We start from the raw sequence: 18,914 nt of genomic DNA on the forward strand, positions 1-18,914 counted from the left end.
TTCTCCATTATTCTTCTCTGCTTTATATCAAAGTGTTATCAAGAGTTTTCCATGCTAATTGTCATCTATTTCTTCAAATATCACTCTAGTAAGATTTTGGCCTTACCCCCTTAATTTCTTTGATTAAGATCACCAAAATGGTCAGACTTCTTCATCAAAACCCTGAAAGAACGGTGTGAGGCTCTTCCTGTTCCTGGAGTAAGCAGATACCACTGGGCTACACTAGCACATGACAGAGACAAATGGAGACATTACTGGTGCCCGTTCGAGCAACTCGAAGATCAACGGGATGACAAGTGATACAAGTGAAGGTCACCAATGACCTGTATGTTGCTAAATCCAATCTCAGCCTCTCAGCAGAAGTTGCCATGAGACACTGCTGATTTACATTATGCTTCATTGGTTTTTCCGCTTTAATCCTTTCTAGCTCCTTTCCTTTTTGATTCTCAACATTGGCTAAGCTTTGTACCTCCTCCTGTCTGTATTCAGTGCCTTGGACCTCAGTAGAATAGAGGAGAGGATAGTAGATTCAGAAAATCAAGTCCAAGTTCAGGCTTGAAAGATTAATAGAGGGAGTCAGAATTACCTTTCAGAATTAAATTTCATTTCCCAAGTACTGCTTGTACCGGTTCCCTTGATATATAAGATGCATATGGCATACTGATCAATTAACATTTAGAGTTATAAATCAGTGTGTTGGTTCATCTGCTCATCTCTCTTGCTATTATCTTGGTTGAAAAAAGAGGAACCTGAGGAAAGCCTTCTATTTATCCTGAATTCTGTCCTGAGACTAGGAGTGAAGACTTCTTACCTCTTCAGAAGGTGATTAGAAGGGATTAGGCCGGCACAGGCCCCGATGTCTGAGAGTTTCCGGGCCTGCCACCAGAGGGAGTCATTCTGGTCCACAATCTGGAGGATGTCTCCCTTCTGAAAAGGCAGCCCAGCATCCATGCAGGGGATGGTGGGATCTTCCTGGGGCCAGTACTCGGTCATGGCACGAACGTACACCTGACAGAATCGTGCCATCAACAGAATATTTGCTCATTAAGAATTAAGACCACTTCTGTAGTTAAGAGTTAAACTTCAGAGTTGTTAAGAGACCAATACTGTTTGTATATTTCCCCCACCATCCTCACCAAAAGAAAATTATGCTCCTAAAGTATGAAAAATGAGCTATGAAAAATGCAACTTTTGGAACAGCACCTCTTAACTCTAATAAATGTTTGCATAGACACTTACTATTCTTTTTTTTTTGTTTGTTTTATTTTATTTTATTTTATTTTATTATTTTTTTTAAAGAAATATTTTATTGAACCACCGTGAAAACAAGAAAAAAAATACAAAGCTTTCAGGTTTAAGTCACAGTCAAATACTGATTAAACCACCATCCCTTCACCAGTGCACCCGTTCCACCACCAAGAACCCCAATACACCCCCCTCCCACCCCAACCCCCATCTAAGTAGCTGATGATATTCCCATTATTCTCTCTATATATTGAGTACATTTCATATTTCCATACAGAACTCACTATTGTTGATTGGAAATTTTCCCCAACAATCAGGCCTGCTGAATAAGCATCATCTAATAATTTCTCTTCCTTGGTAAAAGTGAAGACTTTGAGTCCTATCGCGGCCGCTCGGTTTTGGGTTTCTAATATTTTAGCTCAGTTCACAGTCAAAATGGATGGCTGCAAGAATCTGCTCTGGTGCCAAAATGGGTTAGGAGACCTCAGGATCACAGTCAGTAGGCGGGAGGCTCTGCTTCTCGTGCCGCAGCTCTTGGTTCATCTCTGGGCGGAAGGCGCGCCGGGAACACCTCCCCTCCCAGGATCACCTACAGGCTACGTCACTAAAGAAAGTCCTACCTCCTGGTGGAGGGGTCTTAGAGGGTGGCTCTCACTGCGTGGCTGCTGCTGCTGCCGCCATTTTCGCTCAGAAAAATGGGGTGGAGAGGGAAAAAAATCCCTCCCCGGGCTGCACGAGGTTGTAGTTCAGTTCACAGTCAAAATGCATGGCTGCAAGAATCTGCTCTGGTGCCAAAATGGGTTAGGAGACCTCAGGATCACAGTCAGTAGGCGGGAGGCTCTCACACTTACTATTCTTGATGTTCTTTTTTAGCCTCCTGATCGCCCATCTCCTTATGTTGTACTAACTTACTGCTTTTCATGCTATTAATATTTTCAAAATACACAACATAGTATGGAACAAACGTTCCACACATTGTAGAAAATAACAGTATGATATGAAGTGTTTTTTGTTATTATGTAAGACTTACTGTGTCAGAGTATAAAAGTTCAGCAAATGCTTACCATCTTCTGGCTATTAGCGGGAGGGTCAGAAACTGGAATCACCTTGAACATGATTGTACCACGAGAGAGAGCCTAGAAAATTTCACAGGGGAAAATGACACATGCAGAGCTCACTGCATTGCTGCAGTTGGTAAACAAAGTCATATCTCAACGCATCTAGGGGTAATGGTGGCATCTCCTGTGTGAACTTTCACAAGGCTCCAAGAGCTAAATATCAACACCCAGAAATGAAAATTAGGAAGAAGCTTAGCACTGCTTGGGACCATAGCAGGGCTCCAGAATCACTAGTGTGCTACCCCCACCCCAAATCTTTGCTTCTCCCAGAGACTCCCCACCTTAAAGCCATCAGGATCCCACCTCTCTCCCCTTAGAAGAAGATGAAATCTGGGTATCTGGGTCTGACTTTTCCTCCACAAACCTCAGACCTGCTGAACCTAGAAAACCATGCTCCTATACTGTGTAACCCAGTATGATGGGGGTAGAAGGGTATCCCACTTCCTAGGGAACTGACAAGCTTCCTAATTATTAAAGATGGAAGCCCCAAACATTTGGTGAAGGTCATGAATCTTTCATCCCGATGGGCAGAGATAAGAATTGCCACCACATACATGAGCATGGACATTAGAGATTCAGAGATGAACTAGACCCCATTCTCACTCCTAGAGACTTGACAATTGTCCTGGCAGTACTCTCATTGATACCAAAAGGGCTGAGTGTGTCCATGGCTCGCAGTACATTAACCTCCCTTTGCAGTAGCTTACATTTCTCACCAGTTCTTGGAATAGTGGTTTGCAAAACATTCCAGTGCTTGATAGGGTCATTTAATAGCCCCTCATTTCAGTCCCTTAACACAACAGTACTACCTAGTCTTGCAAGAACCTGCCCGAGCATAATTGATCTATAAAATTATAGAACACAGAGCCAGCAATTATGTCCTCCCTGTGGGATACCCTCTGCTAATTCTCTACACTCCATTCCCAACTTCCTCAAGGAAGATGGTGACCAAGTTCAGATGTATTAAAAAGTTAGGAGGCACAGGTGGTTTGATGAGGTTAAGACTGTCCGCCATGGTCTCTCTTTGCCCACCTAATCTCAGCTTCCATAGAAGCAACCTGGGTATTGGGGTACCAGAGCTGGGGGGCCTGAAGAACTTCCTAAGGCTGGAACTGCAGTTTGGGGAAGAAAGTCTCCCATCAGGAACAGAATGTCTCAGGGAAGAGAGGAGCTGGGATAGGAATAACACAAAAGAGATAAGCTCTGGGGGTTAGAGAGGAGGAAGCTCCCAAGAGACCAAACTCCCCTTGCGAAACTGTGCAGCTGCCATGGGCTCAACACAGGCTAGAGCAGCAGTAGCATTTCCCTCCAAGAGGAAAGAGGAGACTCTTACCAGAATATGGATCACTTGCTCAGGGTCCAGTCCCTCTACTGAAATGCCATTTACTTCCACCAGCTTGTCCCCAGCATATAACAACCCTGGGCAAACAGGAACACACAACAAATAAGGATTCAAAGAAATTGGCAAAACACAGAAGCAGCTATTCCAAGACTGTTTAACAATTTGTAACTCAAGTTTACCTAATATTATTCTGAAATAACATTAATAGGGCTGGTACGTCCTGTTTGTACCACCATCAGAGGGCATGAGAATTGTTCTATATCTTCATCAACACTGGACAGGAGCTGGTAGCGATAATTTAATTTTTGCCAACCTGATATTACAAAACGGGAGCAGAGCGCTGTTTAAAAGATAACACTGCTTGGGCCAGAGCAATAGGACAGTGAGTAGGGCATTTGCCTTGCATGGCGCTGACCCAGATTTGATCCCCGGCACCTCATCCCCCCAAGCACCTCCTGGAGTAATTCCTGAGTGCAGAGTCAGGGTGTGCTGAATGTGACACACCCAAAATACCCCCCCCCAAGAAGATAAATAACACTGCAAATAAAGATGTCAGGGTCCTCAGAAAATGATAAAGGGAAAGGGGAAAGGAGATGATATGCTTCTATAAAGCAGATGGAAAGGATCCTGGGAGCTTGGAGTAAGCTTGAGAAACATGAGGGGAAGGCATCAGGAAGATGAGAGAAGTAGGATGGTGTTGTTTAACAGAAACCAAGGGTGATGGATATTTCCAGAAAGGTTGTCAGCAAGCAACATAAGAAATGCTGGAGAATAAAAATAAAAAACTGCGACTTTAGGAAGAGCCAGTGGACACAGAAACTAGGAATCCCGGAGGCAATGACACCCAGAGTCTTGGCATGGGAGCCTCGGTCAGTAGGGAGTGTGGGCAGGCACCAAAATGCTAGTTTCAGAAACACATGAGTGAGAGGAAAGAAATTCCACTCGCTGGTAAGAAGGGGAAGTACAGGGTATTTTAGCAAAAAAACACATCTTTTTTAAAGCAGAGGGACCACAGGGAGCAGAATTAGGAATGTGGAGTGAGGCAGACCTGACTGCTTCCTGACTCAACCAATGCAATCCCAGCAAATGTGTGCATCTTGTTGAGCCTCATCTATAACGTGGCTTGAGGACACGTACCCTTTAGGTTTCAGAAATAAACTGAGAGGCAATGGAGCAGTGTCTAGTATGGGAGGGATTCAACAGACCAGGAGAACAAAATTTCCTGGACAATTTATTCCTTCCATTTACATGATTTTAGCCAAGCAACGGAACTTTAATAATCCTGATCTTAACTAGGAATTTCTCCAGAACTGAGACTAAACATTGAGGCTGTCTGTCTTTCTTTTTTGTTGTTGTTCTTTCCTCTTTCCCCACCTCCCCTCCCCTCCTCCCTTCCCTTATCCTCCCCCACAGCCCCCTCATCCTTTTCTTTGCTTTTGTTTGCATCTTTCTAATCACACTTGTCCCTGATGTTCAAGCTTACCACTCCTCTCTGCCAGCCCACCGTGGATGACTCTGGCCACAAGGATGTCTCCTGTCATCTCATGACGCTTGATAGTTACTCCCTGGGGAGACAATGGATCCTTCTCTTAACTTACACAACCATTTGTCTGGGAGCTTTCCTCAGTGTAGCTCTGGTCACTCAGATGAGGCTTTTCATACCCACTTGGGTCATCACATTCCACAAAAAAGGAAAACCTTTATAACCTTGACCTTCTGAAGGCTCAATCCAACCATTGAGATATAAAAGAATATTTATGTCCTTCCAGAGAGAAAGAAAACTCCCATAATTACAACCTAATCAAAAAATAACCACTGCATTAGTTTTCCATTCACAGAGGAACAGATTTTGGCAAATACATTGGATTGAGTGAATTAAATGTACACATTAGAGAGTCAATGAATTAAGTGAAATAAATGTGCATGTTAGAGAGTCAAGTAATAAAAGTAATATCTTATGGGACCAGAGTGGTAGTACAGCAGGTAGGTGCTTGCCTTGCTTGTGGCCAACCTGGGTTTAACCCCCCAGCAACCCATACGGTATCCTGAGCACTGCCGGGAGTAATTCCTGAGTGAAGAGCCAGGAGTAACCCCTGAGCATTGCTGGGTGTGACACTAAAAGCAAAAAAATTTTTTTAATTTAAAAAAAATTAGAAAAATTTTAAATTAAAAAAATTAAACATTAAGGGTCTTTAAAAAATTCAAACATTATGGATCCAGAGGGCTAGTACAGCATGTAAGGTGCTTGTTTTGCATGCAGCTGACCCAGGGTCAATCCCTCAAGCCCTGTAAAGAGTGATTCCTGAGCATAGATCCATGAGTAAGCCCTGTCTATCTGTGGGTGTACCTCCCCCACAAAATATCGAACATTAAACAATACTCTTCCCCCTGTGAAGACACTCCAACATGTTATATGTTTGAAATTATAGACAAATATCATTATGATGTAATTTAGCCATTTTTTATCCTAATCATAATGTCTGTTTATTTATTGAGGTATCATAGTTTATAAATACTATTGAAGTCACTGTCTTACTGTTCCAAACTACTGCCCCAGTTCCTCCCCAGGGTTTCAATATCCCTCCACCGGTATTCTACCCCACCCCAACCCCCACATCACCCTCTACACCTCCCACCCCCCACCCCAGCCTCTCAGTTGGCAGTTCTGTTGATCATGTCTCAGGGGTTGTTTGCACTGGGACCTGTCTAATCTGCCCTTTGTTTCTTTATTCTTTTCATGTTTCCCATAGTATTTATCTCACCTGGTATTTATCTTTTACTTTCTGACTCACTTCACTTAGCATGACACCCTCCAATTTCATACAATCTGCAGCAAACTACAAAATTATATCTTTTCTCCATTTAGCCATTATTGTTATGGATTCCCCTCACATTTTATGAATGACTCAAACCATATGTGATCACAGGCAAAAAGATTGCGCAACTAATCTCTGAGATTATTTAATTGACAATGAGCCATGACATAATTTTAAAGAAAAGGATATAATTACTTCCTTACCAGAGGCTGTTGGTTTTTCACCAGACAAACAATCCTCATGGCTTCCTCGCTCTCAGGGATATTGTCTGGCAGTGGGGGGAGCAGAGGCTCAAAATCTTTCTGGGCTACAGTGTCATGGGCACTAAGCAAAGCCTGGGAAATAGAAGGGAAAGGTGAACAAAGGTCACAAGTGGGATGGGCACTGTCATATAGGAGATGGTAACTCCATACTACATAAGACATAAAAACACCACCAATACAGACATCTGGGCACATAGTAGTTTATACAAATGAACTTAATCTTTCCAATAACCAAGTGAGGCATATGCATTTACTCTCTCCAAATTACAGATAAAGAAATGAGGTGCAGAGAATTAGGGCAATACAGTAAATATTCTTTGTTTTTGTGCTAAAATACATTATTCTATCACTTTCTCATTTCCAGGAAATGTATGTAATATATGGTAGTCCTATTTGTTTGAACCTTTGCAATATTTTTCGTAAGTGAGGTATAATGGGGGATCATTGATTAAAACATCTTGCAAATTTATCAGTGATACCTAAGGGCCCATGCGGAAAACGATTAGGAAAAGGAATTGCCTGGGAAAGGTACGGAGATTTCTAAAGGCTCGGTGTATTAAATTTTCATTTTGTGGTCTCGGGAAGCATGTCAGAGCTTACTGAAGGAGCTTCACTAAAATTTAGAGAAAATTCTCTAAGGGTAATCCTGTGAACTAAAAATTTGGACTCAAATTTCATTGTTACAAATGTAGATTTCTCTTAAAGTTTTAATTTTTTGATAGCTTGATTCCAAAAGAGAAATTTCTGTAACTGTTCCTCATAAACCTCCTCATAGAACTGTTTGTGATTATATTATATATTCCAAACACCTTCACCCACTTTATCTAAAACTTCCAATACTCCTAAGTTGAAAAATAATTATGTTACTCTGATTGTCCCCCAAATTTTAGATAGACAAAAGCTTTTGGGGAAAACAAGACACTATAGAAAGTTCTCATAAATGAGCATGACTTCTCATAAAGATGTCGAATGCTCTCCAGCTGTTCACTGCTGGGCCCGTATATTTAGGTCCCATCTGTTGGTTGCTCAGAGAGAGGACATCTATTCAGAGACCACCTTTTCGTTTCACACTCATTACACCTTCCTAACTTTACCCGTGTTCCAAATGGATGTTCTGTTTTAGCCAGAACTTACCTTAAAGTGCGGACCCTGGAGGATTTGCCTCAGCTCTTGGATCTCAGGAGAACTATGGGTTTCATGCAATATCTCTGCAACCTGGGTGATGAAATGAAAAATCTGACTTTGGGGTAATATTAATCACCTAATAAACAATCCAGATTGGATAACAGATACACTTATTTTAATTGAATCACTATGGATTACAAAGTTATAAAGTTATTCATGATTGAATTTCAGGTATCCGATGTTTCAACACTCATCCTTTGGTATTCACTTCCCTCCCCCTGTATGGCAGGCACTTTTTTCTTCTATTTTGCATCTCCTCCACTCCCATCTTTCCTTTTAAGTACTGTGGTTTCCAAAACTGCTTCTGATAGGTACCTCCTTTCAGTAGCCCATCCTCCTCCAGGATGATCACTGCATCACTGTTGTAGTTGGATAACAGACACACTTATTAGCCAGAATACTAAGACCTATAAAGGTATTACTGAAATCTTCTTTTTCATTTTTAAAGTCAGAAACCAGAAAATTTCTTATTAAGTAAAATTTCCTATAGCAGGTAAAATCTACAATTAGGGGTGGACCCGAAACTGATTGTGGTAGTTCTGGCACCACAGGCTTGTAAAATATCAGAACATAATTTTTGAATATTATATGCACAAGGCACTTTCTGCTAGAGACTAAAGTACCTGCTTGCTATTTGAATGCTTTATGGGCAGGATAACATTCGAGTTTCTCCAGGTACAGGTTCTAACTGAAGAGCTCGGGCAGTGTGATGCCCTGGAATGACCCACTATTTGTTTGGAAAATGGAAAGAGTAATTTATATTTTAGAATTTATTGCTTTATTAGTTATTACAATAAAGTGCTAAGCAGAATATATTCTGATCTCTTAGTTGTGATTTAGGTGTATGCTTGCTTTCTGAAAGATTATAAAAACTTTCAAAATTTTCATCAGGGGGTTGGAGTAAGAGTACAGCAGGTAGTGCGTTTGCCTTGCACTCAGCTGACCCGGGTTCAATTCCCAGAATCCCATATGACCCCTGAGCACCGCAAGGAGTAATTCCTCAGTGCAAAGCTAGGAGTAACCCCTGTGCACGCTGGGTGTGACCCAAGAAGAAAAAAAATTCATCAGTCCATGAATCCTCACCCATCAATGAATCTTCACCAATCAAGCATCATAACAAACAGACAAGTGAAAACAAGTAATTTGCTAAGTGGGGTATTGGTGGTGGGAAATGTACACTAGTGGAGGGATGGATGTTGGAACATTGTATGACTGAAAATCATGAAAGCCTTGTCACTATCTCATGGTGACATTGTGATTAAAAAAAACTTTTTAAAAAAACCTTATCATTCACATGGAATTTAATTCTAGAGAAGAGGCATGGACCATAAATAAAATATACATAAAATATCAAAATATATTTATATATAAGTATGCACAAGAAAAGCTTAATATGATGGTGAGAAAAATCAGGAAGAACTCTAAAAAGCAGGGAAGGTGACTATACAAGGAATGCTATTGGGGCTACAATTGTAGACAGGGTAACTAGGGTGCGTCTCTATGAGAAAAAAGGTGACACAAGTGGAAACTAAAAGGAGATAAAGAATCAGAAAACTATTTGGACAAAGAACAATCCTGGCATAGGGATTGGCAAGTGGAGAGGGCCTGTGGCAGAAGCATGTTTGGTTAAATAACAAGGGAGCAATATGTCTGGATCAGAGTGAACATGAGGGAAAGATGGGAGTAGGAAGGCAAAGGCATTATGGGGATCACAACACGGTCAGCAATCTAAGAATTTTCATGTTCACCCTGAGATGGGAAGTTCATGTAGTGGTTTGAGCAGAGAAGTGACTTGATTTTACTCACCTTAAAGAACACAAGAGTCTCTGGATCATGGTCATTGATGAAATTACATGGCGCCCGGGGGCAGTTTGTAAGTGTGACTGCCTAGCTACTGGGAAATGGGGAACCTGGGTGAAGGAGGCCCAGTCTGGATCTGAGCAGGCTTGGAGAGCTTGAAGGGAAACTCAACCCAACCCCCTTCGAGGGGCTCCAGTGAAGACAGCCAGGTGCAGCACACCATGCAATCCCATCAACGGCCAAGATCCAGAAATTATAAAACAAAACTCCTGGAAAAGAGCAATGCAGAGTCTCTTGGCCTTGTGCCTGGCTGTCTTCACCAGGGCCCCTCGGAGGGGGGCAGGTTAGTTTTCCTCCCCGCACCGAGCAGAGCCCTGGCAGCTGAAGACCTCCGGAACCCAGCCACAGCCATGCTCAAGGCCACTCTCCACATGCTCCAAGGAGCCTCACATATGAAGAAATAGGCAGAGGAATCCAGGTGTCCGCGACCCAGGGCTGAGATCTCCAAGCCTTGGATTGGGACTGGGCATCCTCCACCCAGATCCCCCATTTTACAGTAGCTAGGCAGTCATGTCCACAAACTGCCCGGGCACCGTGTAATCCCATCAATGGCCAAGATCCAGAGACTATAAAACAAAGCTCCTGGAAGCGTGCAGCTGCAAATGTGGCCATGTGACCTCTTATAGCCTAGTTCTCCCACTTGGAGAACCTGGCAAGCTACCTAGAGTATCCTGCCCACATGGCAGAGCCTGGAAAGCTCCCTGTGGTGTATTCAATATGCAAAAAACAGTAAAAATGATGGGTTTTCATTCCCCTGACCCTGAAAGAGCCTCCAATGTGTCACCATTGGGAAGGACAAGTAAAGAGAGGCTGCTAAAATCTCAGGACTAGGACGAATTGAGGCGCTACTGGCATCGGCTTGAGCAAATTGATGAACAAAGAATGACAGTGATACAGTGATATAGTGAAAGAACACAATGACTTGGGAAAAATTTCTATGTTGCAAATAGACAATTGGACAGAAGCAAGGTAGCAGGTAGGGAATGATATTGCAGGTATCTATATGAAGGAGATGATGATGAATATATTTTCAAGTTAGCATGGGAGGGTTTTCTATTCGTTTGAGGCAATGAGAAAAAGGGAGCATCAAAGATGAGCCCAATGTTTGTGGCCTTAACACTGAAAAAACAAAGATGTCACTGCTGGGAAAGGCTGGGGACAAGCAGAAGTTGGAGTGGGAACTTTGTTTGGGACTTAAGTGTAAGAGGTCAATTGGACATATAAGTAGGGTAAGCAAGGACAATGAGAGATAAAGACCTGAAGTTGATGGAGTTGGCGAGAGATATAAAGTAGCCTGATCTTGTTCACATAAATTGAGACTGAGGTAGAGGAAAAATAAATAAATGGACACATACTGAAAATAAGGGGTTGTTTTTAATTTAGTGAGATCTTCCCCCTGTTAAAGCTGTGAGAAACCCTTATTAAATGAGTCATTATCATCATCATTTCCAATAGTCTTTAATTTGTTTAGACTAGGATAGCTTCACATTAAAGCTCTAGTAATGATTGAGTGAAAATTTTCCAATCTCAAAATAAATAAATAAATAAATAAATAAAAATACCAACCTCACAGGACAGTGCCTTTGCATGGAAATTGTGAGGAATAAATTTCTTTTCTTTAAATTCTTGGAGGCAGTCATACACCTGAAAAAGGACACAGTGGGGAAAGGGCAAGGGGTGAGGTGGGCCAGCGGGAAGGAAGAGTGTGGGCAATGGCACACTCAGCCAAGTAACATAAGTGTGCCAGCTTTAAAGATATCACTAGTTGTTAAAGATAAGGAAACTCGAATTTGTTCTAATGCTTCAAATGCTATTGGTTGCCACTGGGAATTGATCTTTTCCAATCAATTTTATTAGTTAAAAGAAACTCAAACTTTTGTTAAGAGTGGGGTTTGCTGAAGGGCAGAAGAACTGGTCCTTAGTTGGAAGCTTGCTACAGTACGAGAAAGGAATTAGATGGGGAAGGAACCACTACGACAATGATAGGGGGAAGTGATCACTCTGATCAAGAAATGGTAACGAAAGGAGGTAAAATGACATTACGATACCCTTTCAGTTACAGTATAGTAAACTACAGTGCCTAAAGGAGAAAAGTAAAGGAGAGGCAGCCTGGGGAGTAAGGGATGGGGGAAACTAGGGACATCAGTGGAGGGAAGTGGAGATGGGTGAAGGGATCAGTATTCGAACATTATACACCTGAAATTTAATCATAAATAATATTTGTAACTATGATTCAATTTAAAAAAGTGGGGTCATCAGGGCTGAGGCCAACAGAGGTTTGGGGATAAAGTTCTCTGAGCACCTGGATCCTGAGCGGCTGAGCAGGGAATGAGCCCAGGACTCTCGATTTACCCAAGCATCTGGAAAAGGGGCTGAAGACTACCCGATTATTTGTACTCTGCTCTTACATAATGTTCATCTGATTTTATTCACTTAATTATTCAGTGAAAGTTCATATGTTAAAATTACAGCTTGATCTCTGTAGATCTTTACAAACATTTTTCTAGTTTAGGACAAGGCTTGAGAAGAGTCCACCAAAAACAGCTCCACAGTACAGCCTTAATTTTGTTTTAGGAGGCTCATTTCTCTGGCAAATGGAGGTCAGCCCTGTTTTTCTCCATCTAGGTCTGAGACGATGATGCTTTCCCCTCTGGCTCAATGCCAGCCCTGGACATTAGATTCACCAGAAATCATCTCCATTTGGACATTAGATTCACCAGAAATCATCTGATTATTGGAAGATTATACCTTTTGATCAGCATATTCCCAACCCCTAATCCCTGGCTTCTAACAATTATCTTTCCACACAGCATCTGTAAGTTATGCCATGTTAAGAGTCAACATATACCTGAGATAAATAGCTTTTGTCCTTCTCTAACTGACTTCACTTAGTGTATTGCTCTCCATGTCTATCTATGTTGTGGCAAGAAGAAAGATTTTCTTCTTTTCTGTGGCTCAATAATATTTCACTGCATATACCTTTTCTAGGTAGATAGCTGAAGGAAATAAAAGCACTACTTCTTAGAGGTAGTTGTAAGTTCATTATTCATATTAGTTGAGACAGAGAAAGAACCCAAGTGTATAACTATGGATGACTAGATAAGGAAATCGGAGCTCAGTGGGTGGCTTAGTGAGAAAATGAGGTATTTATTAGCACTGCAACTAATGCATGTGACCTCACACCATGAGCACAACTAAGAAATATGTGAGTACTTGGCCTGGATAGTGCTCACCGAGAGCCACACACTTTTCCATCCACCATGTGTGGAAACTACATATCCAGATCTGCACAATCCTGTTTTCATATAGTGAAAGTAAGGTTAGAGAAAAATACATTATGCCATTTCACAGCATAGTATTCATAGATCTTACACCAAATATATGTATATATTTGCAAAAGAGTGGGGTGTGACTATTATGTGGTGTTATTTTATTTTTTTAAGTAGTGCTAGTATTACTTAACAGCAGGCATAGCTACAATGTAGTAAAATGAGATACTTTTAAAAAATGAAAAAAAGGTGTTTTAGAAGGTGCTATAGGGAGTACTTCTTTGCTTATGCTAAAAACATTGCCACATTTTTCCTTATTATGTTTTATTTTGTTTATTTTTTGTTTGGGGGCCACACCCAACAGTGCTCAGGAACTAATTCTAGCTCAGTGCTTTGGGGGCAGAGTGCTGGGTGCAGGGTGCAAACCCAGACTTCCCATTTCCAAGCATGCTCTCAGCCCTTTGAACCATCTCTCTGGCTCCTTTTAATGACTGATCTATTAGATTACATCATGAGGCTGACCAAGTTTCTTTTTTTTTAATTTTTAAAATTTCTAAAATTTTATTGAACCACTTTCTTTTTTTAAAAAATTTTTTAAATTTTATTGAATCACCGTGAGAGGGTCACAAGCTTTCCTGTTTGGGTTACAATCTCACAATGATCAAACACCCATCCCTCCACCAGTGCACATTCCCCACCACCAATATACCGGCTATACCCACCCTTTCCCACCCTTCCCCTGCCTCTATGGCAGACAATATTCCCCATACTCTCTCTCTACTTTTGGGCATTATAGCTTGCAACACAGACACTGAGAGGTCATCATGCTTGGTCCATTTATCTACTTTTGGCATGCATCTCTCATCCCAACTGGTTCCTCCAGCCATCATTTTCTTAGTGATCCCTTCTCTATTCCATCTGCCTTCTCCCCTCCGCTCATGAAGCAGTCTTCCAGCTATGGGCAATCCCCCGGCCCTTGTATCTACTGTCCTTGGGTGTCAGCCTCATGTGATGCTACCCTACACTCCACAAATGAGTGCAGTCCCTCTATGTCTGTCCCTCTCTTTCTGACTCATTTCACTTAGCATGATACTCTCCATGTTTATCCATTTATAAGCAAATTTCATGACTTCATCTCTCCTAAGAGCTGCATAGTATTCCATTGTGTAGATGTACCAAAGTTTCTTTAACCAGTCATCTGTTTTAGGGCACTCGGGTTGTTTCCAGATTTTGGCTATTGTGAACAGTGCTGCAATGAATATATAGGTACAGATGTCATTTCTACTGTGCTCTTTTGCATCCTCGGGATATATTCCCAGAAGTGGAATTGCGGGGTCATATGGAAGCTCAATTTCTAGTTTTTGAAGGACTGTCGATATTGTTTTCCAGAAAGGCTGGACCAGTCGGCATTCCCACCAACAGTGAAGGAGCATCCCTTTTTCCCCACATCCATGCCAGCACTGGAGGCTGACCAAGTTTCTTAAGGACACATTCCTATCCCCTAAAATAGCTTTAAATGAACTTTCTTATGAAAACATCTGCTCAGAGAAAGAATATTCTAGTACAGAGTGGATACTAATACACAGTGCAAGAAATTTTAGTAAGATCAAAAATAGATCTTCAGACTAAAACTTGTACCAAAGTATACATTTTAAACAAAATGCCTAAGTTGTATTCTGGCACATAGGTGACAGTGCAATGATTAGAGCACATGTGTGGCTTGTACCTGACCTGGGTTCAATTCCCAGCATCACATGGTTCCCAGAGCATCATTGGCTATGGCTATGGAGGCCCCCAGCAATGCTGGACCTGAAAACTGCTTGGGATACCCCCAAACAAAAAAATCTTATATGTAAACAGGATTATAGATCCCTTGAGAAAACAAAGAGGAATCCTTTGGGAAAGCGTTTTGTTTGTCCTGAGTGGGCCTCTGATGGCAGTTAGTAGTAGAGGTGCTGGGGGAGTTGCCAAAGGGCATTAGTTTACTGGGGAGAAAAGGGAGCTGCAGTGCCTTTTTCACGGAAGTGAATTCCTTCCTAAACTCTTCTCAGAGGGCTGCATCCCTAGACCTGCAGGTTCAATTTCCTTCCACTGGCCACGGTTCCAGGTGTGAGCAGTTCTGTGGAACCTGACCAGACAGGCTGACCTTCAGCAGTGCCTGCAGCCAGGGCGTGTGAAGGAGATCGTACAGCAGACACACGCCCATCATGTCACGACGGTAGAACAGATCCAGCTCCTTCAGCACAAGCCTCAGGATTTGGGAGAGTCCTAGAAAAGGAGATGACAGAGATGGGTAGTGGGTGGGGTGCAAGTAAATGTGTGAAAGGCAGCTCCTCAGTCACACGAGGTTCAGGGGAAGGGCAAACACTGGACTTGAGCTCAAAAGATCTCTATAGCAGTGCTTCGGAGAAGTTAGTGTGAACTTGAGGAAGTCACACAACCCTCTGACACGCAGCTCCCTGGGGAGAAAGGATGACATGTTGGCTTTCCCACAGCTCATGGGGAACTTTCAGCAGAATGAAAATTCCAACATTCAGCTGAGGATAGCAGGAGAGCATAGTCTATCACTTCACCACCCTCTGGCAATTATGAAGTGTTTTTTTTTTTTCTAGACCCTCCTCCTTTATTTTTCACCATAGAATTATCATTTCTTCCCCTGTCTAAAAATTTCTAGTTTGTGATTGGAAACCTTCAATGTTTCTCATGCTTATCTTGGGATTACATTGGATAAAGAACAAATTTTAGTAAATGTTTGATTTTAGTTTTACAAGCCTTTCCCAAGAACGCTATGTGTTGCAGTGATACTTGGAAAGTGAACAAGTCACGAAGATTTAAGTTTAACCAAAAAATATCATAGGGTAGGAAAAATGTGTTTGAAATTCACCACATTGGGTTTTCCATCCTGCCTTGAAAATTGCCAAGACTTACAACGGAGAGGATGTAGGGAGATAGTCAACAGTATGAAAAGCCCATACAGGAATCACAGAAAACCAATTAGAAGTTCTGCCCATTTATTTGATCACATACATACTTTAGTTAGTTGTTTAGTTTTATATTTTTTTATTTGACTTTGGGGTCATACCCAGTTTTGCTGGCAGCTACATTCAACTCTGTGTTTGGGGGTTGTTCCTGGTGATGTTTCAGAGGCCATGCGGTGCCAGAGATTAAACTAAGAGTTCTCAAATACTACGCATGCGCTTGACCCATAGACTGATCTCTCCAGCCCTTAACCACATGTCTAGAACAATCTTCTAAAACTGTCAGGTCTAGAAAAGGAGTCCTGGAGCCACATACCATTCTCTGGGTTGGCAGCTGTAGAAAACTCCATGTACTTCTCAGACGGACCTTCAGCTATGTCTGACTGTGTCATTCTCTCTGCTGAAGCTTCTAGTAAAAGTTCACAACTAAGAAACAGATCAATAAAGATCATCACAGGACTCACTCAACCAAGGCAGCTCTAAACATACTGGGATATATTTTCAACAGCATTTTCTGAGCACACCAGGCATTGTAATGCACATAGGAATCCATGAAACTATAAAACAGACCTGCCTTATATATTAACCATCTCAAAATCACTGGCCATGTGAAAGGAGAAAACTACTTAAGATACTCCACCTAAATCTTGGAAAGCAAATGATGTATTCCCTTTCTTCCCCTTTGCAGAATGGATTTCATCATCAGCCATCATTCAGGGTTCAGAGGCTTCCCTTGCCCTACTCTACTCAGATGGCCAGTTTCCTCTCTACAGTCTTTCATGACTCTGTTGTGGGCTGCTATTGGAACGTAATATTTAAGTTTACTTTCTTTATTACTTGTTTCAACAAATAGAAACCTAAGACAACAGTGGATTAAGAAGGTGGAATTTTATATCTTAGAGCCACAGGCAGTATGTTGGGAGGCAGGGGGTTACTCTCAGTGGTGCTGGGAGGGACTATGTGGCATTGGGGAGTGAACCAGGGCTCCTGCACTTGAGCCCTGGTCCCCAGAAGTTTCTATTTTGCTCATGCAAGAGTGCAGAGACAGAGATCATCTATCTTAACAACTTACATGAGTTCTAAAACAGGGCTTGCCTGTCCTCCTCAGGTTTCTGTGGCACATCTTCTTTTTCTTTCTCTCTTTCTCTTTCTAACTCTTTTATTGAATCAGTATGATATAGACAATTAAAAAGCTGTTCATGATTGAATTTCAGTCGTACAGTATTCCAACACCCATCCCTCTACCAGTGTACATTTTCCAGCACCAGTGCCCCCAGGTTCCCTCCCATTGCCCCCCATCCCCCACCCCCTTGCTGCCTCTATGGCAGGTGCTTTTCTTCTCTCTCTCTCTCTGTCTCCTTTTGGGCATTGTGGTTTGCAATATTGATACTGAAAGTTTATCATGAATATCCCTTTACCTATTTTTAACCCTCAGATCATGTCCAGCGTGATCATTCCCAGATATTATTGTCAGCAGTCTCTTCTCTATCTCACCTACCCTCAGCCCCACACACACTTGTGTGGCACATTTTCTATGCATTGAATCCTATCCAGTTTATATGCTGAAATCCTAAGCACCCAATGTGATGGCATTGGGAGAAGGTCTCTGAGACATACTTGAGATCAGGTCAGGAGAGTGGGTTCCCAGGTGGGTTGAGACGGATATCTAGAAGGTCTGGAGTGCCAGCTTTGCCCACAGAGCCCTGGATCCATTCCAGCACTACAGGATCCCTGACTACTTTCAGGAGTGACCTTGTGTATGATGCAGTGTCCATGATCTCTGATGTGAGAGTTTGCACAGAGCACACTCTAGCCCCCCAAAAAGGCTAATTCATTTGGGGGCCAAGGATGTAGCTCAGTGGCAGATCACCAGCCTTGTGAGGTTTTGTCCCTGGTTCGACAAAAAAAGAAAAATGGAGCTCCCACATGTCATTATTGCCCAAAAAAAGAAGAGACTCCAGGACTGGGCGATAGCACAGGGTCAGAGGCGTATGCTTTGCAAGTCAGATTTAGGATCTGAGTTGTTGATTCTATTATTTCAAAAGGGTCTCCAAGATACACTCCAAACCCAAGCCTGCTTTCAGTCTTCAGCCCTTGTGACCCTAAGCAATGGTATGACAGCCCTGTAAACTCTCTAGCATGCAGAGCCTGAGGACATCCTCACACCCTTGTGTTGAACCATCAGCCTGGTTGGCTGAGTAGCAAATGGATCCTGAGCCCTCTGAACACTGTTTGGGAGTCCTCCCTCTTTCCGTGTCATGTGATGATAACAGTTTTCACACCAGAAAGAGGATCCTCATCAGAACCCAGCCATCTCAGATCGCAACATCTACCTCCCCAATTGTGGGAAAATGCAGTTCTGTGGTTAAGTACCCCCACTCAAGGTCATTTGCTGACAGCTCAAGCTAAGACAGAAAATTGACAGAGTAACGCCCAGAAAATAATTCCTCTCCCTTCTTTTAGGCAGTTAAAGAAAACTGCTGTCCAGAATTATCCTCACAGCATTTCCCAGTTCTTGCACCTTACTGTTCTGTTCTGGGTCTAGCTCCTGTGTGGTTCATGCATGGGAAACTGCCTCTTGCCTGGTCTCGTGCTCCTGACTTGCACTCCCTTCCTTTCAGACTATGAAATTTGGAGCTACAGTTGATCTTGACCTTAGCTATAATCAGTAGAATAGGTAGCAATGTTTTTCTCTCATTGCTATAATGCGTCCTGGAAGATGGTAGGTTCTGGCTAAAGATTGATGTCTCTTCCTTGCTTGCCTTTTTCAAGGCTCAATACTGTCAGTGGGGACTTGCCTATTTCTGCTGTCTTGTGAATGAGAATTCTTGAGACTGC

The 18,914-nt window shown here is 42.2% G+C and overlaps 1 protein-coding gene across 1 annotated transcript in view; it reads right to left on the reverse strand.

Moving 5' to 3' along the window:
• Window positions 1-17,042, reverse strand: part of MPP4 (MAGUK p55 scaffold protein 4) — a 40,764-nt gene extending 23,722 nt beyond the window's left edge. Inside the window, exons 1-9 of the mRNA XM_004601413.2 lie at window positions 16,393-17,042; window positions 15,245-15,366; window positions 11,396-11,473; window positions 7,919-7,999; window positions 6,725-6,856; window positions 5,189-5,270; window positions 3,697-3,782; window positions 2,310-2,381; window positions 812-1,008 (exon numbers count right to left, since the gene is read on the reverse strand). Of these exons, the coding sequence (XP_004601470.2) occupies window positions 812-1,008; window positions 2,310-2,381; window positions 3,697-3,782; window positions 5,189-5,270; window positions 6,725-6,856; window positions 7,919-7,999; window positions 11,396-11,473; window positions 15,245-15,366; window positions 16,393-16,528 (986 nt within the window). The 5' untranslated portion in view covers window positions 16,529-17,042. The remainder of the gene's footprint in view (window positions 1-811; window positions 1,009-2,309; window positions 2,382-3,696; window positions 3,783-5,188; window positions 5,271-6,724; window positions 6,857-7,918; window positions 8,000-11,395; window positions 11,474-15,244; window positions 15,367-16,392) is intronic.
• Window positions 17,043-18,914: the final 1,872 nt, after the last annotated feature.

The sequence above is a fragment of the Sorex araneus genome, chromosome X (assembly GCF_027595985.1).
Source record: "Sorex araneus isolate mSorAra2 chromosome X, mSorAra2.pri, whole genome shotgun sequence".
Classification (NCBI taxonomy): domain Eukaryota; kingdom Metazoa; phylum Chordata; class Mammalia; order Eulipotyphla; family Soricidae; genus Sorex; species Sorex araneus.